We start from the raw sequence: 25,242 nt of genomic DNA on the forward strand, positions 1-25,242 counted from the left end.
GTATAATGTATAAACCTGCTCAGTGGCTTTGTGGTCAAAATGTGTAAACCCCCGGCCGAGTCATACCAAAGACTATAAAAATGGGACCCATTACCTCCCTGCTTGGCACTCAGCATCAAGGGTTGGAATCGGGGGTTAAATCGCCAAATGATTTCCCGAGCGCGGCCACCGCTGCTGCTCACTGCTCCCCTCACCTCCCAGGGGGTGAACAAGGGGATGGGGTCAAATGCAGAGGATAATTTCACCACACCTAGAGTGTGTGTTACTATCGTTGGGATTTTAACTTTAATGTAGCTTATTATACCGTTTTGATTGAAAATAAAATAACAGAATAGCGCCACCTGCTGGCTGTAAGAGGCAGTGAGACAATGCACATCAGGGGTAGTGCAGGATGTTTGTTTGCCAATGTATAAATGATCCTACATTGTATAGGATTTGTCTAACTATTGATTGTGCAGAGGGTGAAGTCATGGTACAGAGATGATTATTACTGTACATTGGCCGATGCTGATAGGCAAACATTTGCTCAGTCCCGCCCACGCCCCGGCAAATAATTTTCGCTGGATGGTGTTTTTCTTGCTCGTTTCTGCACTCCTTGCTTACAGATTCTGTCATCTTTTCTAATCCAGAATTGTGAGTTGAAATGCATTCAAATGTCTCTTTTTGGAGCACCGTCACTGAGGTGTATTCAGCCGTAAATATTCATCCCAATTAAGCCTTTAAACCCAGGAACACCACACCTACCGTCAGGCATGGTGGTGGTAGTATTATGCTCTGGGCCTGTTTTGCTGCCACTGGAACTGGTGCTTTACTGAGAGTAAATTGTCCAAATTCTTCAGGACAAGCTAAAATCATCAGCCCGGAGGTTGGGTCTTGGGCGCAGTTGGGACAATGACCCCAAACACACGTCAAAAGTGGTAAAGGAATGGCTAAATCAGGCTAGATTTAAGGTTTTAGAACGGCCTTCCCAAAGTCCTGACTTAAACGTGCGGACAATGCTGAAGAAACAAGTCCATGTCAGAAAACCCACAAATTTAGCTGAACTGCACCAATTTTGTTAAGAGGAGTGGTCAAAAATTCAACCAGAAGCTTGCTAGAAGTCACTGAGGTGTATGAAGCTGTAAATATTAGCCCAAAAAAAAAAAAAAAGGTATGGCTCATGCTATTCCAACGTGAGTGAAGTTCTGTGGAAAGAAATCACATCCAACCTTCATTTTCAGCGTCAATTGATGTCGCGATTTCGGAATCCGGCCTATGGAAACATCAGACAAGGCAGGAGATGCGGTCGTCCGGCGCCGTACCAATCCGCAGTTAGGGTGTGGTTGCGGCGCTGCGGGATCTTTTCATGATGAGACGCACTTCGACGTCGGGGAGGCTGTCTTGTTTGGTCTGAGCACAGCCCAAGTCTGCCGCTGCCATGTGCAGGTCGAAGCGCAGGGACACGGACTTCCTCCGGAGGTTGGGATTCCCCCTGAAGAAAGAACTCTCCCACTGCTTGATGACCCTGTCGATGTTTTCCGTCCTGCGTGCACACAGATGTCAATCAAAGTTGATTACGACATATGACTACTACTTCTTTCACACACATGCAGTGTACAGGAGAACGGGGCTTGTTGGTGCACTCCTTACATCTCACCACCAGAGGGCACTCTCTCTTAAATTGTGGTATACAAATTAGGATCAGAGCTCACCTATACAGAGTATTCTCCAGAGCAGGGGTAGGCCACCCAAATCGTTGAAAGAACCATATTAGACCAAAAATACAAGAAAAAAAATCTGTCTGGAGCCGAAAAAAATAAAAAGTCTTATATACAGTCGTGGTTAAAAGTTTACATACACTTGTAAAGAATATGATGTCATGGCTGTCTTGAGTTTCCAATCATTTCTACAACTCTTATTTGTCTGTGATAGAGCAGGGGTCAGCAACGTTTTTGAAACCAAGAGCTACTTCTTGGGTACTGATTAATGCGAAGGGCTACCAGTTTGATACACACTTAAATAAATTGCCAGAAATAGCCAATTTGCTCAATTTACCTTTAACTCTATGTTATTATTAATAATTAATGATATTTACACTTAATTGAACGGTTTAAAAGAGGAAAAAACATGAAAAAAATGACAATAAAATTTTGAAACATAGTTTATCTTCAATTTCGACTCTTTAAAATTCAAAATTCAACCGAAAAAAAGAAGAGAAAAACTAGCTAATTCGAATCTTTTTGAAAAAATTAAAAAAAGAATTTATGGAACATCATTAGTAATTTTTCCTGATTTAAGATTACTTTTAGAATTCTGGTGACAAATTTTAAAAAGGTTAACATCCAATCTACACTTTGTTAGAATATATAACAAATTGGACCAAGCTATATTTCTAACAAAGACAAATCATTATTTCTTCTAGATTTTCCAAAACAAAAATTTTAAAAGAAATTCAAAAGACTTTGAAATAAGATTTAAATTTGATTCTACAGATTTTCTAGATTTGCCAGAATATTTTTTTTGAATTTCAATCATAATAAATTTGAAGAAATATTTCACAAATATTTTTCGTCGAAAAAACAGAAGCTAAAATGAAGAATTAAATTAAAATGTATTTATTATTCTTTACAATAAAATTTTTTTTTACTTGAACATTGATTTAAATTGTCAGTAAGGAAGAGGAAGGAATTTAAAAGGTAAAAAGGTATATGTGTTTAAAAATCCTAAAATCATTTTTAAGGTTGTATTTTTTCTCTAAAATTGTCTTTCTGAAAGTTATAAGAATCAAAGTAAAACAATTAAAGAATTTATTTAAACAAGTGAAGACCAAATCTTTAAAATATTTTCTTGGATTTTCAAATTCTATTTGAGTTTTGTCTCTCTTAGAATTAAAAATGTCGGGCAAAGCGAGACCAGTTTGCTAGTAAATAAATAGAATTTAAAAAATAGAGGCAGCTCACTGGTAAGTGCTGCTATTTGAGCTATTTTTAGAACAGGCCAGCGGGCGACTCATCTGGTCCTTACGGGCGACCTGGTGCCCGCGGGCACCGCGTTGGTGACCTCTGTGATAGAGTGATTGGAGCACATACTTGTTGGTCACAAAAAAACATTCGTGAAGTTTGGTTCTTTTATGAATTTATTAAGGGTCTACTGAAAATGTGAGCAAATGTGCTGGGTCAAAAGTATACATACATCAATGTTAATATTTGGTTATGTCCCTTGGCAAGTTTCACTGCAATAAGGCGCTTTTGGTAGCCATCCACAAGCTTCTGCTTGAATTTTTGACCACTACTCTTGACAAAGTTGGTGCAGTTCAGCTAAATTTGTTGGTTTTCTGACATGGACTTGTTTCTTCAGCATTGTCCACACGTTTAAGTCAGGACTTTGGGAAGGCCTTTCAAAAACCTTAATTCTAGCCTGATTTAGCCATTCCTTTACCACTTCTGACGTGAAACAAAAATTGAGCTGTTTGGCCACAATACCCAGCAATATGTTTGGAGGAGAAAAGGTGAGGCCTTTAATCCCAGGAACACCATACCTACCGTCAATCATGGTGGTGGTAGTGTTATGCTCTGGGCCTGTTTTGCTGCCAGTGGAACTGGTGCTTTACAGAGAGTGAATGGGACAATTAAAAAAAGGAGGATTATCTTCAAATTCTTCAGGACAACCTAAAATCATCAGCCCGGAGGTTGGGTCTTGGGCGCAGTTGGGTGTTCCAACAGGACAATGACCCCAAAAACACGTCAAAAGAGCTCAAATATACCTACAAACGAGGCATGATGATGCAATATGTACATACAGCTGGCCTAAATAGCATGTTAGCATCAGTTAGCCTGCAGTCATGCACTGACCAAATATGCCCGATTAGCACTCCAACAAGTCAATAACATCAACAAAGCTCACCTTTGTGCATTCACGCACAGCAACAACTTTTTGGCGGACTAAATGAGACAAAGAAGGAGTGGCATAAAACACGTCTTTCTGTGGCAACGTCGGAGAAAGTTGTACATGTAAACAAACTACGGTGAGTTCAATGACCGGCGAGAATAGGACAAAACGGCGCTCGCCAGATACTCTCATCAGTGAAGCATGTTTAACATAAACAGTGGGATTTATTACAATTAGGAAGGTTTGTGTCATGTTTGTCCTACAGAAACCATATTAAAATATGTATATATGTCAAATTGTAACCATCCAGCGCCTCAGTATTGTTTGACTCAGGGGTTTTATCACAAAAAAATCATAAGCCTTAAAAGGTGTGAAGGGAAAGCTATTGTTTAGATTGTTATTAGCAAGTTGTTAGCCTGGATGCTAGCAAAACAATTTAGTTTGGGTCGGTGGTCACATATACTTTTATATTGATACATATAACATATACAGTAGGTATGAGTTAAATAGGTCAAAATTCTACATTTTCATTCCACGCCGCTCACAAGGCTCACTAATATCATGTAGAGCTGTGTTATTGACGTCGAAGATGAAGCGTACCGTTGTTAGCATTAAGTGGCGTGGCGGGTCCCATCGAGTCCCGCTAAGCGCCGTTGTTTCTCACACCAAGGGCTCACCAATGTGGAGATGGGTGATTGATGAGGCGAGAGTCGAAGTGCCTCAAAAAGTAGTTCTGTCAAAAGTTGGTCACCCTGATTGTTGCGGTCAAGATAGTGCCAAGATTACGCCATGTTGTTGTCAGCATTGTTCACCCTTAACCCACGAAACGGAAGTCTTGATGGGTGAATATGTTTACCAATTACCACTATATAATATTAGAAAATTAGACAAATACCACACTATAATATAAGACATCTGACATCACATGGACAAAGATAAAACCTTCTGGAGGAAATTTCTGTGGTCAGATGAAAAAAAAATGGAGCTGTTTGGCCACAATACCCAGCAATATGTTTGGAGGAGAAAAGGTGAGGCATTTAATCCTAGGAAAACCATCCCTACCGTCAAGCATGGTGGTGGTAGTATCATGCTCTGGGCCTGTTTTGCTGCCAATGGAACTGGTGCTTTACAGAGAGTAAATGGGACAATGAAAAAGGAGGGTTACTTCCAACCTAAAATAATCAGCCCGAAGGTTGGGTCTTGGGCAGAGTTGGGTGTTCCAACAGGACAATGACCCCAAACATACGTCAAAAGTGGTAAAGGAATGGCTAAATCAGGCTAGAATTAAGGTTTTAGAATGGTGTCGTAGAATTTCTGACCTTTTGACCTATATTTCTTGTCTTTTAAGAATGTCCGCTCATTTTCAATTCTCTTGTATTTTGTGCCATTGAATGGACCAGTTGTGGGACAAAAGTGAATATTAAGTCGTGCCAACCTGTCTACAGAATGTGTTGACTGTCTAAAGGATTCGAGTTGTTATGGAACAGATAGGGAAAACAACAAGACATTGACGCATTTAGATAACAAACAATGACGCACAAGAGACATATAAAAAATGGCAGAACACCGGAACTGGACAGTGATTTTGGCTTGTGTGTGTCTTGTTTGCTCCGGAGTAACATGTGGTCTGTCTGCACGGCCAACTTAATTCAACCTGCACTTCTGATAATGGGTAAATAAATTTGTTGTACTAAACTACTTTTGTTGCCTGTTTAAGCTTCGGACAATCCACTACAATGGCCTTCCCAAAGTCCTGACTTAAACGTGTGGACAATGCTGAAGAAACAAGTCCATGTCAGAAAACCAACACATTTAGCTGAACTGCACCAATTTTGTCAAGAGGAGTGGTCGAAAATTCAAGCAGAAGCTTGTGGATGGCTACCAAAAGCGCCTTATTGCAGTGAAACTTGCCAAATATTAACATTGCTGTATGTATACTTTTGACCCAGCAGATTTGCTCACATTTTCAGTAGACTCATAATAAATTCATAAAAGAACCAAACTTCATGAACGTTTTTTGTGACCAAGAAGTATGTGCTCCAATCACTCCATAACAAAACAAAAAAAAAGAGTTGTAGAAATATATTAGAGCTGCAACAACTAATCGATTAAATCGAATAAAATCGATTTTTAAAATAGTTGCCGATTAATTTAGTCATCGATTCGTTGGATCTATGCTATGCGCATGCGCAGAGTTTTATTTTTAATTTTTTAATACAATTTTTTTTTTTTTTTTTAATGAACCTTTATTTATAAACTGCAACATTTACAAACAGCTGAGAAACAATAATCAAAATAAGTATGGTGCCAGTATGCTGTTTTTTTCCAATAAAATACTGGATAGTATAGAAATGTAGCTTGTCTCTTTTATCCGATTATTAATCGATTAATCAAAGTAATAATCGACAGATTAATCGATTAACGAATTAATCGTTAGTTGCAGCCCTAAAATATATTGGAAATTTAAGACAGCCATGACATTATGTTCTTTACAAGTGTATGTCAACTTTTGACCACAAAGTTTGAGGACTCCTGATCTAATCATAGATCACACTCCTAAGGACCAGTATATTGTGTTTGGCTGTAGAAGTCAGACATGTTAGGAAACACTATGTTCAACTTATACTAGTCATAACAATTATTCAGGATCGATTTGTACATTTTTTATATCAGGGAACATGTGTTTATTAAGCAGCAGAGTTCTCTGCAGACTATTTTCTGAAGTACTGTATGTGCAGGGTAATGACACTCATATGTGCTGGGAACTGACAGCCCTTTAAATCAACTCAGTCCAGGCAACAGGCATACCATAATCATTATGTGTCGTCAAGTCGACAACATGTGTGAGGTCATGCGAGTTGACTGGCAAATGTCTGCACGCAGCTTCCGATGCTCGAGGTATTTACGCAAAACAATTCCACCCATGTCTGATGTGACAACAGTACGTGCCACACCTTGAAGAAGCCACACCTCGTGGGTAGCGAAACATCAAACAGAAGTAATTAAAGGATAGAAAAGTTCCCATGCAAATGGAAGATGACTCACCCTGAAGAATCTTAAGCAGCAGACTATGTGTGTACGCCAAGGAAAGAATTTAACGTGTAGGCGGGAAAGACACTAGGGGTTGGTGAGTTATTACAATTTAGTGAACCTACTGCCGGTGTAACTTCGAAGAATTAGAGCTTTAGTCTGCGAGGCAAGCAGAAAACCACGTTTTAAATGAAAAAAGCTAGAAGAAGAGTTCTTATTCGTAGAGTGAGCTGTTTGGTACCCCAAGCGCTGACGTCAGGTCGACATCGGTACTTACTCGACAATGCCGTGGCCCTCTGCACTTTCCTGCACGACGTTACCTTGGAGAACCTCCTGAGTTTTCACAGTGGAAATCGCCAATTCCCTGTCTTGCTCCGGCTCTGAGAAAACACATTGAGGGTGAATCATGGCTAGATATGAGTAATATTTGTGTTTTCTGTGTGCGTGTATGCCTTACCTGTGAGTATGACAAGGCTCTGTGGCCGTTGGAGGGTTGAACCGTCCTTTGATTTGTGGTATTCTGGTAGAATCGAAGTAGTTTCAGGCAGTGGCTCTGACTTTGGTTCATCTGGGGTGATTGTGGCGTCACTAAAACTTATCTCCAGCCCGTTTTCCTTAGACTCTGTCGAAGATGAGCCCCAGGGCTGTAGACTCATCGGCTGCCTGGTGCGGCCTGTGTACCTGCCAAATGATGTAAGTACGTTTGATTGATTGGTTGAAGCTTTTATTAGTAGATAGCACAGTACGGTACATATTCCGTACAATTGACCACTAAATGGTAACACCCGAATAAGTTTTTCAACTTGTTTAAGTCCACGTTAATCAATTCATGGTACAAGTATGTACTATCAGCATAATACAGTCAACACACAAGTTAATCATCAGAGTATATACATTGAATTATTTACAGTCCGGGGGGGTGGGATGTGAAGGGGGTTGTGGGGGTGAAGGGGGGTCTACTGAAAATGTGACCAAATCTGCTGGGTCAAAAGTATACATACAGCAATGTTAATATTTGGTTACATTTCCCTTGGTAAGTTTCACTGCAATAAGGCGCTTTTGGTAGCCATCCACAAGCTTCTGCTTGAATTTTTGACCACTCCTCTTGACAAAATTGGTGCAGTTCAGCGATTAGTATTATGCTCTGGGCCTGTTTTACTGCCAATGGAACTGGTGCTTTAAATGGGACAGTGAAAAAGGAGGATTACCTCCAAATTCTTCAGGACAACCTAAAATCTTTAGCCCAGAGGTTGGGTCTTGGGCACAGTTGGGTGTTCCAATTTTGCAACCCTACTCCTTACTCACCCGACGTGGCTCTGTGGGATTTTTGCCACGTTCCCAAGCTCAAAAGGGTTATCTGGTGGATCTATTTTAAGGATGTGGACACATTCAATATGGTCGTGACGATGGAGCTGCCGAGGAACCCTTTCAGAAGTGCATGAAGGCGTGGCAGAGAAGGTTAGGAAAGTAGGTTGGATTCCAGGGGGATTACACAATATATTTTTTGTGACACCAGTTCTAGACGTTTTTTTTTTTGCTGACACATCTCTATGCTACGATATCCAAACAAAACATTGACTTCTTTGTTGAACGATCGTGATCGGGCAAATGAGATTGAAGAGGTTAAGAACTTCTCATTCATTCAAAACATACTCTGCCTATCCGATCCCAAAGACTCGTTCGAATTGAGTTGAAGTCGACAGCAAATTTACAAACCCCGTTTCCATATGAGTTGGGAATTTGTGTTAGATGTAAATATAAACGGAATACAATGATTTGCAAATCATTTTCAACCCATATTCAATTGAATATGCTACAAAGACAACATATTTGATGTTCAAACTGATAAACATTTTTTTTGTGCAAATTATCATTAACTTTAGAATTTGACGCCAGCAACACGTGACAAAGAAGTTGGGAAAGGTGGCAATAAATACTGATAAAGTTGGAACATCCCACAGGTGTGCAGGCTAATTGGGAACAGGTGGGTGCCATGATTGGGTAGAAAAACAGCTTCCCAAAAAATGCTCAGGCTTTCACAAGAAAGGATGGGGCGAGGTACACCCCTTTGTCCACAACTGCGTGAGTAAATAGTCAAACAGTTTAAGAACAACGTTTCTCAAAGTGCAATTGCAAGAAATTTAGGGATTTCAACATCTACGGTCCATAATATCATCAAAAGGTTCAGAGAATCTGGAGAAATCACTGCACGTAAGCGGCATGGCCGGAAACCAACATTGAATGACCGTGACCTTCCATCCCTCAGACGGCGCTGTATCAAAAACCGACATCAATCTCTAAAGGATATCACCACATGGGCTCAGGAACACTTCAGAAAACCACTGTCACTAAATACAGTTGGTCGCTACATCTGTAAGTGCAAGTTAAAACTCCACTATGCAAAGCGAAAGACATTTATCAACAACACCCAGAAACGCCGCCGGCTTCTCTGGGCCCGAGATCCTCTAAGATGGATTCATGCAAAGTGGAAAAGTGTTCTGTGGTCTGACGAGTCCACATTTCAAATTGTTTTTGGAAATATTCGACATCGTGTCATCCGGACCAAAGGGGAAGCGAACCATCCAGACTGTTATCGACGCAAAGTTGAAAAGCCAGCATGTGTGATGGTATGGGGGTGTATTAGTGCCCAAGGCATGGGTAACTTACACATCTGTGAAGGCACCATTAATGCTGAAAGGTACATACAGGTTTTGGAACAACATATGCTGCCATCTAAGCGCCGTCTTTTTCATGGACGCCCCTGCTTATTTCAGCAAGACAATGCCAAGCCACATTCAGCACGTGTTACAACAGCGTGGCTTCATAGTAAAAGAGCGCGGGTACTTTCCTGGCCCGCCTGCAGTCCAGACCTGTCTCCCATCGAAAATGTGTGGCGCATTATGAAGCGTAAAATACGACAGCGGAGACCCCGGACTGTTGAACGACTGAAGCTCTACATAAAACAAGAATGGGAAAGAATTCCACTTTCAAAGCTTCAACAATTAGTTTCCTCAGTTCCCAAACGTTTATTGAGTGTTGTTAAAAGGAAAGGCGATGTAACACAGTGGTGAACATGCCCTTTCCCAACTACTTTGGCACGTGTTGCAGCCATGAAATTCTAAGTTAATTATTATTTGCAAAACAAAAATGAAGTTTATGAGTTTGAACATCAAATATCTTGTCTTTGTAGTGCATTCAATTGAATATGGGTTGAAAAGGATTTGCAAATCATTGTATTCCGTTTATAATTAAATTTAATACAATTTCCCAACTCATATGGAAACGGGGTTTGTACTTCCCATTGTTATTTTGGCAAGAAATGGATGTTGAAAACCAAACAAAGCAGTTTTTGTTTTATTTCCAAAAGACTGTTGCAAAGGTAAAAACCAAGTCCAAACAAGTCTGTATAGTCAAAAACAAAGGGGTGTGTTCGTGGTCTACCCTTTTAACTTTCCATGCTGGGATCTGTCAGGATTTATGGGTTTGCCCACTCACTAATAGCTGCCAATTCCAGACCACGCAATTCCACTGTATCGAGGCACTCAAGATAAGACTGGAAACAGTCGATTGTCGAGCGCGAGTACTTCCGTTTTAACACCTGCGGTATGAAAACTGCCAATAGAAGAACTGTGATCATCCACTTTCTTCATTAATTATGCTTGCTATGGCATGTCGGAGGCATTCTGAGATCATCAAACAACCTTGCAAGATTAAACAGGATCTTCACTGAGTCACTTTACTGCAGAAACGCTTGATCGGCACTTGGGTCATGTGCCCATAGAAACGCTTGTGTTTCGTTTTTGTTTTTTTTGGTTAAAAAATTTAAAAAAAGCGTCCCCAAAGTGTCCCATCAATAGTGAGTACTGAGTAGAGATGTCCGATAATGGCTCTTTTGCCGATATCCGATATTTCGACATTGTCCAACTCTTAATTACCGATTCCAATATCAACCAATACCGATGTATACAGTCGTGGAATTAACACATTATTATGCCTAATTTTGTTGTGATGCCCCGCTGGATGCATTAAACAATGTAACTTTACCATGAATTGATTAACGTGGACCCCGACTTAAACAAGTTGAAAAACTTATTGGGGTGTTACCATTTAGTGGTCAATTGTACGGAATGTGTACTGTACTGTGCAATCTACTAATACAAGTTTCAATCAATCAATCAATCAATCAAAAACAAGGTTTTCCAAAACAAGAGAACAACTTCAACTCCAGTTATGGAAAAAAGTGCCAACATGGTCACAAAGTGCATTCTTTTTTTTTTAACATGCCTCAAAACAGCTTGGAATTTGGGACATGCTCTCCCTGAGATAATCCTGATACCCACTACAACTCTGGGAAATACTATACTTTGACTTTCACAAAGTGCATTATTTTTTTATTTTTTCTAAACAGGCCTCAAAACAACAGCTTCAAAAACAATGAAGGCACACAGCTTCAGTCCAGAGTATACTAGACTCTAGTATACTTGCTTTAAAAAGTCATTCATTTTACTTTTTGAAACCGATACCGATAATTTCCGATATTACATTTTAAAGCATTTATCGGCCATCTCTAATAGTGAGTCATATCCGCCTTAAAAGGCGCTGTAAGCAAACAAAGCCCCTGGAACCAGCAGAACCATAGAAGAAGAAACCACGCACATGCATAAAGTTATATTCTCCACTCACACATTAAAAAAAAAAAAAAAAAAAAATGGATGGCAGATGCGTTTAAAGAACGTGACTCTTGTGTTTGGACAGACGACTAGGCTTCACTCTTAATTACAAAACTGTGAAATAGCAAGAGAATGTTGACCGGGAGTCCCCGAATATCCTTCATTCACTGGAACTCGCCTCAGTTTACAGCTTCCCTCGGATCCTTACTATTGGAGCTCCAGTACTATGGAATGCCCAGTTAGAGATGCTACCTCAGTAGAAGCATTTAAGTCCCATCTTAAAACTCATTTGTATACTCTAGCCTTTAAATAGACCCCCTTTTTAGACCAGTTGATCTGCCGTTTCTTTTCTGCTCGGCCCCCCTCTCCTTCGTGAGGGGGCGGGGGCGGGGGGGGGGGGGGGGGGGGGGCACAGGTCCGGTGGCCATGGATGAAGTGCTGGCTGTCCAGAGTCGGGACCCGGGGTGAACCGCTCGCCTGTGCATCAGTTGGGGACATCCCTGCGCTGCTGACCTGTCTCTGCTCGGGATGGTCTCCTGCTGGCCCCACTATGGACTGGACTCTCACTATTATGTTAGATCCACTATGGACTGGACTCTCACTATTATGTTAGATCCACTATGGACTGGACTCTCACTATTATGTTAGATCCACTATGGACCGGACTCTCACACTATTATGTTAGATCCACTATGGACTGGACTCTCTCACTATTATGTTAGATCCACTATGGACTGGACTCACAATATTATGTTAGATCCACTATGGACTGGACTCTCACGCTATAATGTTAGATCCACTATGGACTGGACTCTCACTATTATTTTAGGTCCACTATGGACTGGACTCTCACACTATTATGTTGGATCCACTATGGACTGGACTCTCACACTATTATGTTGGATCCACTATGGACTGGACTCTCACACTATTATGTTAGATCCACTATGGACTGGACTCTCGCACTATTATGTTAGATCCACTATGGACTGGACTCACAATATTATGTTAGATCCACTATGGACTGGACTCTCACTATTATGTTAGATCCACTATGGACTGGACTCTCACTATTATGTTAGATCCACTATGGACTGGACTCACAATATTATGTTGGGTCCACTATGGACTGGACTCTCACACTATTATGTTAGATCCACTATGGACTGGACTCACAATATTATGTTAGATCCACTATGGACTGGACTCTCACGCTATAATGTTAGCTCCACTATGGACTGGACTCTCACTATTATTTTAGATCCACTATGGACTGGACTCTCACACTATATGTTGGATCCACTATGGACTGGACTCTCACACTATTATGTTAGATCCACTATGGACTGGACTCTCACTATTATGTTAGATCCACTATGGACTGGACTCACAATATTATGTTAGATCCACTATGGACTGGACTCTCACTATTATGTTAGATTCACTATGGACTGGACTCTCACTATTATGTTAGATCCACTATGGACTGGACTCACAATATTATGTTGGATCCACTATGGACTGGACTCTCACACTATTATGTTAGATCCACTATGGACTGGACTCACAATATTATGTTAGATCCACTATGGACTGGACTCTCACTATTATGTTAGATCCACTATGGACTGGACTCACAATATTATGTTGGATCCACTATGGACTGGACTCACAATATTATGTTAGATCCATTATGGACTGGACTCTCACTATTATTTTGGATCCACTATGGACTGGACTCCCACTATTATTTTAGATCCACTATGGACTGGACTCTCACTATTATGTTAGATCCACTATGGACTGGACTCTCACACTATTATGTTAGATCCACTATGGACTCGACTCACAATATTATGCTAGATCCACTATGGACTGGACTCTCACACTATTATGTTAGATCCACTATGGACTCGACTCACAATACTATGCTAGATCCACTCAACGTCCATTGCACCGGTCGCCCAGGGGCGGGGGTCCCCACATCTGCGGTCCCCTCCAAGGTTTCTCATTGTCCCATTGGGTTGAGTTTTTCCTTGCCCCAATGTGGGATCTGAGCCGAGGGCTGTCGTTGGGGCTTGTGCAGCCCTTTGAGACACTCGTGATTTAGGGCTATGTAAATAAACATTGATTGACATTGATTGATACTCTCACATCTGCGATAGTTTGCCTCTTGGAGTGGACTAAAGCTGGGGTGTCAAACTCATTTTAGCCCAGGGGGAAAATCTACTCCCAAGTGGGCCGGACTGGTAAAATCACGGCATGATAACTTAAAAATAAAGACAATTTCAGATTGTTTGCTTTGTTTAAAAAATAGAACAAGCACAATCTGAAAACATAAAAATCTTAATGTTTTTGTTTTTTTCCACTTACATGTTGCTGTTCATAGTAGTCTATCTTCATTTGTCGTGATTTATCATGTCTGATTTAATGATTTGATAATCTTCATCAGTCAAATAAGTTTTAAAATGCTCTTATTGGAGTAAAATTTTAATCCATCAGAAGATGTAATACATAATAATATCAAAATCCAATTACAGGATGTTGTTAATGTAATTTCCTCATTTTCCTTAACTGGTGTACTAGCATCATGTGGTTTATTTCTGTACACACGTAGCATTATTTACAACAAAACTTGTGAATTTTGACTAATTTCATGAATTACAGTTAGAAGAGGATACATGTTATATCAGCATATTTATGTGCGCCCAGATAATGTGTCCACAGTCCTCTATCTTAACCGGGCCCATAGCTCCGCCCCCTCTGAAGTCATGCGCACCCCTGCGGCAGGGGATACAAATAATTGCTATTGCGACATCCAGTGGACACATTTAAAAGGGCAGTTTTGTCAAAATAATGGTATCTAAGTTATCACAAACTTTGCGTTACATTGAGTTCAGCTCGCCGCGTGAGAGGACAAAAGCTGTCTTTGATCCTACCAAGCAGAAGGCTTGTAAACTCCACTGTGTAGGATGGGAAGCCACATGAAGGTGTTCTGTTTCTTTGATGTATTGTAATCCACAGAAAGATTTTGTCTTGACCCGAGATCTACAAAGCGGAGGAAAGCATGACCTGCCAAGCTCCAGGCACCTCTTCTTTGAACTGTTTTACGACCTTTTCTTTGAACCGACCTTTTCTTTGAACAGTTTTGTGACAGAGGCGATGGCTGTTTACGACCCCGCCCCTTAGAAACAGCTGTCACCATGTAATCAGGGAAAGTCCAAATAAAAGAGGAGGCGTACAATCTTTCGTCAGAGCGTGGTGACACTGTGCAAGGGTACAGGTGCACGCGTTTCTCCTCAATTGAGCCAAATTTAATTATGTCTCTGTTTAATTCCTTGCTTCTTGTCTTGTTTAATAGATGTCATCGGTGTTTGAACCTGACAAGTTTCTTTCAACCAAAAATGTCAGCTAATTTTAATACTTGGCAAAATCATCTTGCGGAGCGGATAAAACCTGTTCGTATGGTTGACACCCCTGGACTAAAGCAAAAATGTGCTGCTAAATATGCATTATACATCAGACTGTATAATGCATATGTTCCTTTTTGACTGTACTTGAATGTATAATAGACTGCATTTATATTATGCACATGTGAATAATGCTGTATAATAGACTGCATTTATATTATTCACATGTGAATAATGCTGTATAATAGACTGTATTTATTTTATTCACATGTGAATAATGCTCTATAATAGACTGTATTTATATTATTCACATGTGAATAATGCTGTATAATAGACTGTATCTATATTATTCACATGTGAATAATGCTGTATAATAGACTGTATTCATATTATTCACATTTGAATAATGCTGTATGATAGACTGTATTTATATTATTCACATGTGAATAATGCTGCATATAGACTGTATTTATATTATTCACACAATATAATGTTAGAAGGTATCCTAGTCAGGACGGTATAGCTCGGTTGGTAGAGCGGCCGTGCCAGCAACTTGAGGGTTGCAGGTTCGATCCCCGCTTGCGCCATCCTAGTCACTGCCGTTGTGTCCTTGGGCAAGACACTTTACCCACCTGCTCCCAGTGCCACCCACACTGGTTTAAATGTAACTTAGATATTGGGTTTCACAATGTAAAGCGCTTTGAGTCACTTGAGAAAAAGCGCTATATAAATGTAATTCACAATTCACACATGTGAATAATGCTCTATAATAGACTGTATTTATATTATTCACATGTGAATAATGCTGTATAATAGACTGTATTTATATTATTCACATGCTAATAATGCTGTATAATAGACTATATTTATATTATTCACATGTGAATAATGCTCTATAATAGACTGTATTTATATTATTCACATGTGAATAATGCTGTATAATAGACTGTATTTATATTATTCACATGTGAATAATGCTCTATAATAGACTGTATTTATATTATTCACATGTGAATAATGCTGTATAATAGACTGTATTTATATTATTCACATGTGAATAATACTGTATAATAGACTATATTTATATTATTCACATGTGAATAATGCTCTATAATAGACTGTATTTATATTATTCACACGTGAATAATGCTGTATAATAGACTGTATTCATATTATTCACATGTGAATAATGCTGTATGATAGACTGTATTTACATTATTCACATGTGAATAATGTTGTATAATAGACTGTATTTATATTATTCACATGTGAATAATGCTGTATAATAGACTGTATTTATATTATTCACATGTGAATAATGCTGTATAATAGACTGTATTTATATTATTCACATGTGAATAATGCTGTATAAATAGACTGTATTTATATTATTCACATGTGAATAATGCTGTATAATAGACTGTATTTATATTATTCACACGTGAATAATGCTGTCAGTCCACACTTTTAACAAAGTTCGAGTATTAAACATCACTAGCACATAATAGTACAGTATATAACGGTAAAACACTGGTTTTAGTAAAGGAGACAAACAAGCACTCGTTCTTCTGGTAGCCCGAGCTTGACAGTGATGAATTTAAAAAAAATTTGACATGTGTTTAGTGTCTGTACTGCATGTCGAGTTGATGGATGAAGACAAGGTTTGGTTCCCTGATGGTAACAGTAGTAACTACTGTACATCACAATCACAGCTTTGTCGTTAACAGCTGTTGCGCGTGCCGACGTCATCATTCTCGGGTACTCTGGCGGCTTCCTTCGCCCCAATGAAACAACAACGCCGGAGTTTTAAGCCCTTCCCACTCTGGAGGCTTTTCCCAAAAACCTTTGTTTATGACCACTAAAAACGCCGTTTTCGTAGGAATAAAAGTCTGAAACGGCACATATCTTCACCGTTTCCAGCTAAAAGTGTTCTGTGGAGACACTTTGATTGATGGGTCCTGCTTTGTTGAGTTTGTACGTTGCTTCAAGCATCAACACGCCATGCTTGTCCCTTCAGGGTAAAGTCAGCATTATTTAGGCTATGTCTACACTAAGCCGGATAACCCCTTAAACTAATACTAATTTAGTCTAAGCCTCGTTTCAGCCACACTAAATCAGCGTTTAATGTCCCCCTCCTCGGACAATTTTTTACACGGGTAAGTGCGCCATGTATTTCTTGAATCTCCGGCTCTTAGCTCTGAATGGACTCATTGATCGTTTACAAACTGAGTTCGGAGAGGAAGTGAAGTCAGAAAGCCAGCTTGATAACAACCCGTTCGGTAACTCGGCGGCAACCACTAAAAAGATGGAGGCGAATCATCACTAGCGACGCTGAGATCCTTATTAATGTGTTCGTTACGTCTCGTCTCCATTACTGTAACGTATTATTTTTGGGCCTCCCTATGTCTAGCATTAAAAGATTACAGTTGGTACAAAATGCGGCTGCTAGACTTTTGACAAGAACAAGAAAGTTTGATCATATTACGCCTATACTGTATATACCTTTATATACATAAATACATATACATACCTATACTGGCTCACCTGCACTGGCTTCCTGTGCACTTAAGATGTGACTTTAAGGTTTTACTTCTTACATATAAAATACTACACGGTCTAGCTCCATCCTATCTTGCCGATTGTATTGTACCATATGTCCCGGCAAGAAATCTGCGTTAAAAGAACTCCGGCTTGTTAGTAATTCCCAGAGCCCAAACAAAGTCTGCGGGCTATAGAGCGTTTTCTATTCGGGCTCAAGTAGATGCTACCTCAGTAGAAGCATTTAAGTCCCATCTTAAAACTCATTTGTATACTGTAGCTTTTAAATAGACCCCCCTTTAGACCAGTTGATCTGCCGTTTCTTTTCTGCTCTGCCCCCCTCCACGAAGGAGGCACAGGTCCGGTGGCCATGGATGAAGTGCTGGCTGTCCAGAGTCGGGACCCGGGGTGGACCACTCGTCTGTGCATCGGTTGGGGACGTCTCTGCGCTGCTGACCAGTCTCCGCTCGGGATGGTCTCCTGCTGGCCCCACTATGGACTGGACTCTCACTATTGTGTTAGATCTACTATGGACTGGACTCTCACAATATTATGTTAGATCCACTATGGACTGGACTCTCACTATTATGTTAGATCCACTATGGACTGGACTCTCACAATATTATGTTAGATCCACTATGGACTAGACTCTCACACTATTATGTTAGATCCACTATGGACTGGACTCTCACTATTATGTTAGATCCACTATGGACTAGACTCTCACAATATTATGTTAGATCCACTCAGCGTCCATTGCACCGGTCGCCCAGGGGGGGTGTCCCCGCATCTGCGGTCCCCTCCAAAGTTTCTCATTGTTATCCCATTGGGTTGAGTTTTTTCTTGCCCTGATGTGGGATCTGAGCCGAGGATGGTGTTGTGGCTTGTGCAGCCCTTTGAGACGCTTGTGATGTAGGGCTATATAAGTAAACATTGATTGATTGATCATCCAGACATGCCCGTGTTTCTCCTTCTTCTACATGTACAGACGCTTTTGGAAATCACACATCCGTACCTTAAGAGAAGGAAACGGGCGTTTGCAGCTATTTGGGATACAACACATCTCAGACGGCAACATGGCAATGTTGAGCGACGGTTTTGGATAAGCCCTGGAAGAACGGCAGCTTGTTGGGATAAGTTTGTCGACGAGTGTGTCGTGTCAGAGGAATGGCAAGAGAACTTTCGAATGTCCAGGTCAGCTGTGATTGTACTTAGCGAAAAACTTCGTCCATTTGTCGAAGGAGAGACAACGACAATGCGTGGACGAGGGAAGACTACGAAAAATGGCGAATGCATTTGCATTGGCAAAGCAGACTGTCAGTTATTGTCTAGCGATTACTCAACGTCTAGTTTTGTACTCCATAACTATTGTAAAAGCCATTAAGTGGTTGCTACCGTCAAGTTCAACCGCCAATTACAACCTACAAGCACAGTGTCTTGTTGTTGGTTGTTGTAAAATGTTCTTTATCACATTGTTTACTTACACACGTCCATTAAAGATACGATTCATGTATGATGACTCAGGTGTGATTCACTACAATAGTCTAACAGCTGCTGATGGTGAGGCAAGCAAGGTTTACAGTTAAAAGAAATGTGGCGATAGTCTACATTGAAACACAGGGTAAGGATACACTTCCAGGTCAGAGGTGACTATGAAGTGCGCATTTTGTTGCATACACATACTAGGTCGCGTTGAGTCGGCGAACGGAGGGGGCAGGGGGTCTTGAACGGTGGGATTGTTGTGTGTGGACACGGATAAGGTTAGGTGGGATTTACCCTGGGTAACCTTATCCGGCTTAGTGTAAAAGGGGCCTTAGTGACAGCCCCGGTATAATTTCCTAAATTAGGAAGCTTAGGAATGTTGAACATGCCGGTTGGCCTCCGAAACGCCACAGGAAAATTTGACAAGGCAGGTGACTGTCACACCTGGGTGAAGTCTTGTCTGGGTTTCGTCTGGTTTCATGTTGTCCTGTCATTTCCCGCTTTATTTTGAAATGCTGCCTCTCCCTCTCGTTTCAGACCACTTGCCCTTCCTCCTGTATCACTGGTCTGACGTCTTTCCTGATTGCCTGATTGTGCCCACCTGTGTCACCCTCCCTCATGTGTATAAATGTCTCGTATCTTCTTGTGCGTACCTCCAGCGTTCCTTTGCCACGGTATTATCCACATCTATAGCCACGTTTTGTATACCTTTTTGGATCCACGAGAGTATTTTGGTTTGAAAGTTTTGCCAGGTAAGATTAGCTTCCTAGCATCGCCTCCATTGGAGCGCCTTTTGTTCCACCTTTTGTTCCACCTAGTAGTTTTTGTTCATAGCACCTTTTTCCCTCCAGAGCGTTTTGAGTTATTGATATTTTTAGTAAGTTTAGTGGTCAGGTGAGGTCTGGTTTGATAGCCTGTTTTTGTTTCTCCCTTTTTAACCCCTGCCCTGTTCAGGATAAATATCTGTTTCTGAAAATCTTGCATCTGTGTTCAGAGTCCTGTTCTGGTCGTGCCAGTGACCAGCTTTAGGAGGAGATGTGCACCCTTTACTGAGGTCTATGACTAGTGAAAGTGGACTATCTGAGGTAAATAAGAGAGGAACATAACACTCAGAGAAAAGAAGGCACACTGACGAAGACACTGTCGAAACCGGACTGTGTTTGGTAGCGCCTACGCAGTTTATATTAAAATTATTAGAAGGACACGAGTGTTGATGGCCTTGCTTTTTCTACAAGTACACTTTTTGCCATCCACTTTATCTTTGTGTTATTAAGTTATTTGGAGAGTGTGTGTTTTTCCTGTATTTTGTACTACGCACATAACACCCCCCAATTAAACAGCTCAGACGTGTTGCATCACTGGGGTGGCAACATTTCGGGAATATTCAAAGTTGGAAACTTTCCGTGGGAATAAACAATAATATATGGGAATTAACGGGAATTAATGGGAAAGTAATGGGAATAAACATTGAATGCAACATGCTAGATCTTGCAGCATGATTATTAGCTCAAACAACCTGATTTAATGCAAATTCCGTTGAATTTCAACCCTGAACTGTGCATTCCTCCATCACATGTGCAGTGCATTCTTCCATCACATGCGCAGATAATTCCCAGCATGCTACACACTACAGCAGGGCTATTGATATGACTATAACTCATTTGTATACTCTAGCCTTTAAATAGACTCCCTTTTTAGACCAGTTGAGCTGCCGTTTCTTTTCTTTTCTTTTCTCCTCTGCTCCCCTCTCCCTTATGGAGGGGGAGTTGCACAGGTCCGGTGGCCACGGATGAAGTGCTGGTTGTCCAGAGTCGGGACCCGGGGTGGACCGCTAGCCTGTGCATCGGTTGGGGACATCTCTACGCTGCTGACCCGTCTCCGCTCGGGATGGTTCCTGCTGGCCCAACTATGGACTGGACTTTCGCTGATGTGTTGGATCCGCTGTGGACTGGACTTTCACAATATTATGTCAGACCCACTCGACATCCATTGCTTTCGGTCTCCCCTAGAGGGGGGGTGGGGGGGGGGTTACCCACATATGCGGTCCCCTCCAAGGTTTCTCATAGTCATTCACATTGACATCCCACTGGGGTGAGTTTTCCTTGCCCGTATGTGGGCTCTGTACCGAGGATGTCGTTGTGGCTTGTACAGCCCTTTGAGACACTTGTGATTTAGGGCTATATAAATAAACATTGATTGATTGATTGATTGATATTGAGGCCACACTAGTATTTGAGCCCAAGGACTTCATCCAGTCAGGTAAGTGTTGATGATATTACAGAGGTAAATATATTTGATCTATGGTATTTAAGTTTAATAGAGGTGTAATTGCTTGTTACTGTATGACTGTAGACTACTCCAGCAGACTTCCACTCAAGCTAGCTAGCTGTTCCTGTGCTTGTTAAATGATTTTGGGGCCAATATCTCTAGCTAGCTAGGTTTATGTACCACCACAGTCTCATAACGAACCGAAAATATTTCTCCGTTAGCCGTGATGCTAATTTTCTCTATGTTAAATCCATTAATTTATGCTAACAACGTTAGCGATCCGAATTGACCTTTTTTGTGATCTGTAAAGTTCAACCAGCAATTACTAAATCAAAAGGTGTAGTTTCCTCTGCCTTCTGTTCTGCTAGCCATTCTGTTGCCATACAAGAATGTAGGTTATAGTTTGATTTAGCATGCTGATTGAGTGTTCATTTATTCATCTAGCCTATTGCTATTCATTTGTCCATCAGTCAAATATTTTTAAAGACTACTCCAATTGTTTAGCTGACTATTATATCTGTGTGTGGCATTGCATTTGTGTTTTACAAGCTTCTCATCTTATTCTACAGATTAAGATGGACGGTGTCCAACTTCGAATAATCAAAAAATGGTCACAATCTCCAAACTTCCCGAGCTTAACTTCCCGTGGTAAATTTCCGGAAAGTTTCCGGAAAGTTTCCGGAAATTTACCGAAAACATTCCACCCCTTTGCAACCCTAAGCATCACAGAATCAAATTCAAAGGTTGGATTGTTTTGGTGTGTGTACGAGTGTGTGCATGCTTGAGTTGTTGCGGGCGCAGCATTGTTGTTGTTAGAGCGGTTACCACAGTCTCCACCTTACCTGCCTTCTTCCCCTTCCAGCAGTCTTCTGTAAGTGGAAATCTCTCGCTCCAGCCTTATCTTGGTGTCGAGCATCTGGCTGTGGCGTTGACGCTGGGTGGCCAGTCCGCCCCTCACCTCCTCCAGCTCGCTCTCCAGCCCAGTGATCACCTGGGAAAGTTCCTGCAGCTGGGTGGAGTACAGCTGCTGGCTCTGCTGCAGGGAGTTTTCCAGGCCTTTCTCCTGGAAAAGAAGAAAGAGTCAATAAACATATACTTTTGTAGTGTGGTCGTGTTATGGGCGATGAGCCAAGGAGATGCCAAGAGAAATCGTCGAACAAAAAGCTTTATTTGTTTCAGCAGCCTCAGACAGGACCTGAATCTCTTTCCTGTAGACCTCAACTCTTCTGGTCTAGTCTTGGTGCCGGGCAGTCTGGCCAACACCCAGTTTGTTGCTTCACCAATCAGCCTATTTTCTGTGATCAGTTTGAGTCGGATGAAACCTCCGATCACTATCCTCTTCCCCTATCTGTGGCGCCTACTACCAAATGTTGCTAATGTCCTTTATTATGTCTCCTAAAGCCCAACTGCTGTTGTCCCTTAAAGGCCTACTGAAAGCCACTACTACCGACCACGCAGTCTGATAGTTTATATATCAATGATGAAATCTTAACATTGAAACACATGCCAATACGGCCGGGTTAACTTATAAAGTGCAATTTTAAAATTCCCGCCACACTTCCAGTTGAGAAAACTTCCTTTGGATATGATTTATGCGCGTGACGTCACAAAATCAACGGAAATGGTCGGACCCCATCGGACCCGATACAGAAACCGCTTGTTTTCTTCGACAAAATTCCACAGTATTCTGGACATCTGTGTTGGTGAATCTTTTGCAGTTTGTTTAATGAACAATGGAGGCTGTAAAGAAGAACGTTGTAGGTGGGATCGATCGGTGTATTAGCGGCTAAGTACAATACTTACAGCAACACAACAAGGACTACTTACTACGCCTAGCCGATGCTTGCCGCCAAACCCACGGATGAAGTCCTTCGTCACGCCGTTGATCGCTGGAACGCAGGTGAGCACGGCTGTTGAGGGAAGTTGAGGGCTGGCTGGCGTAGGTGGAGCGCTAATGTTTTTATCATAGTTCTGTGAGGTCCGGTTGCTAAGTTGCTAAATTAGCCTTAGCGTCATTAGCAACAGCATTGTTAAGCCTTACCAGGCTGAGAATTTTTTAACCGTGTAGTTACATGTAAATGGTTTAATAGTATTGTTGATCTTCTGTCTATCCTTCCAGTCAGGGGTTTATTTCTTTTGTTTCTATCTTCATTTGAGAATGATGCTATCACGTTAGCTCAGTAGCTAAGTGTGTCACCGATGTATTGTCGTGGAGATAAAAGTCACTTTAAATGTCCATTTCGCGTTCTCGACTCTCATTTTCAAGAGGATATAGTATCCGAGGTAGTTTAAAATACAAATTCGTGATCCACAATAGAAAAAGGAGAGAGTGTGGAATCCAATGAGCCAGCTTGTACCTAAGTTACGGTCAGAGCGAAAAAAGATACGTCCATCACTGCCTCTCCAGTCCTTCACTGTAACGTTCCTCATCTACGAATCTTTCATCCTCGCTCAAATTAATGGGGTAATCGTCGCTTTGTCGCTCCGAATCTCTCGCTCCATTGTAAACAATGGGAATTGTGAGGAATACTAGCTCCTGTGACGTCACGCTACTTCCGGTACAGGCAAGGCTTTTTTTTATCAGCGAGCAAAAGTTACGAACTTTATCGTCGATTTTCTCTACTAAATCCTTTCAGCAAAAATATGGCAATATCGCGAAATGATCAAGTATGACACACAGAATGGATCTCCTATTCCCGTTTAAATAAAAAAAAATCATTTCAGTAGGCCTTTAAGTTCCTCAATGTCTTGGGGTGGTAAACCCCCTCTCTGGACAAGCTGTGTTTGACATATGCACTGTTGATCTTAGTAGAATAATCCACCAAAGGATTCAAACACATGCTATTTCCAATCATATAAGAAAATTGTACATGATATAATTAACCTCAGTAGTGCATACAATATTTGTGTCTTTAGGTTATTAAGTCTATTGAGAACCATGTAAAAAAAAAAACCTGGTAGGGGAGGTGTGGCTCGGTTGCTAGAGGAGCCATGCCAGCAACTTGAGGGTTCCAGGTTCCATCCCCGCTTCCGCCATCCTAGTCACTGCCGTTGTGTCCTGGGGCAAGATACTTCAACCACCCGCGCCCAGTGCCACCCACACTGGTTTAAATGTAACTTAGATAATGGGTTTGAGGCACTAGAGAAAAGCGCTATACAAACATAATTCACTTCACTACCCAAGTCCAGTCAATTTTATTTTTATCGCGCCAATTCAAGGTTAATTTCAAGACATATAAAGCAGGTCGAGGCTCTGCGGGGCGACAGAGGGACAGTGTTGAGGGACAAAGGTATTCTGGCCAAAGAGCTCAGTTTTTGTTTCATCTGACCACAGAACTTTCCTCCAGAAGGGCTTATCTTTGTCCATGATATGTCAGATGAAACAAAACAATACCCTATATTGCAGTTTTGCATATGCATCCTTGTTTATGGATGTATGTTATATTGTCTTTTTATTACAGCGAGTAAATCCATTTTGGGGGGGATTGAGGGGATTATTATGATGCGTTCAAGAGTCTTACGGCCTGAGGGAAGAAGCTGTTACAGAACCTGGAGGTTCTGCTTCGGAGGCTGCAGAACCTCTTTTTAGAGTCCAGCAGTGAAAACAGTCCTTGGTGGGGGTGGGAGGAGTCTTTGCAAATTAGATACACAGACTGTATCTCACGACACACTAGACACAGTGGTTGAAAAACACTAATGTAGATTAATTTTTAAAAAGCGGCCCTCTGAAAGCTTCCATTCCTGCGACGTGGCCCTCAATGAAAATGAGTTTGACACCCCTGCAGTAGACATTTAAAGTGACCGATCAGAAAAGTTAATTGAATGCCTGGTCCTAAGTGCCAGAAGGATTGACAGAGGCGTGTAGAGAAAAAGAAAGATACAATGCAACACAATGCTATCAAAAAGATGCCTCGCAAGTGAAAACAGAGTACCGTAATTTCCGGACTATAAGCCGCTACTTTTCCCCCTCGTTCTGG

The 25,242-nt window shown here is 41.2% G+C and overlaps 1 protein-coding gene across 1 annotated transcript; it reads right to left on the reverse strand.

Annotated features, from left to right (window-relative positions):
- Nucleotides 1-258: 258 nt before the first annotated feature.
- Nucleotides 259-24,258, reverse strand: LOC133633431 (keratin-like protein KRT222). The gene is made up of 5 exons (XM_062025957.1): nucleotides 24,220-24,258; nucleotides 22,108-22,328; nucleotides 7,355-7,578; nucleotides 7,175-7,277; nucleotides 259-1,522 (listed from the first exon to the last, which is right to left on the reverse strand). Exons 1-5 carry the CDS (start codon nucleotides 24,256-24,258, stop codon nucleotides 1,312-1,314), a joined length of 798 nt encoding a protein of 265 aa, XP_061881941.1. The 3' UTR covers nucleotides 259-1,311.
- Between the last annotated feature and the right edge of the window lie 984 nt (nucleotides 24,259-25,242).

Source organism: Entelurus aequoreus, linkage group LG18 (assembly GCF_033978785.1).
Source record: "Entelurus aequoreus isolate RoL-2023_Sb linkage group LG18, RoL_Eaeq_v1.1, whole genome shotgun sequence".
NCBI classification, from domain to species: Eukaryota; Metazoa; Chordata; class Actinopteri; order Syngnathiformes; family Syngnathidae; genus Entelurus; species Entelurus aequoreus.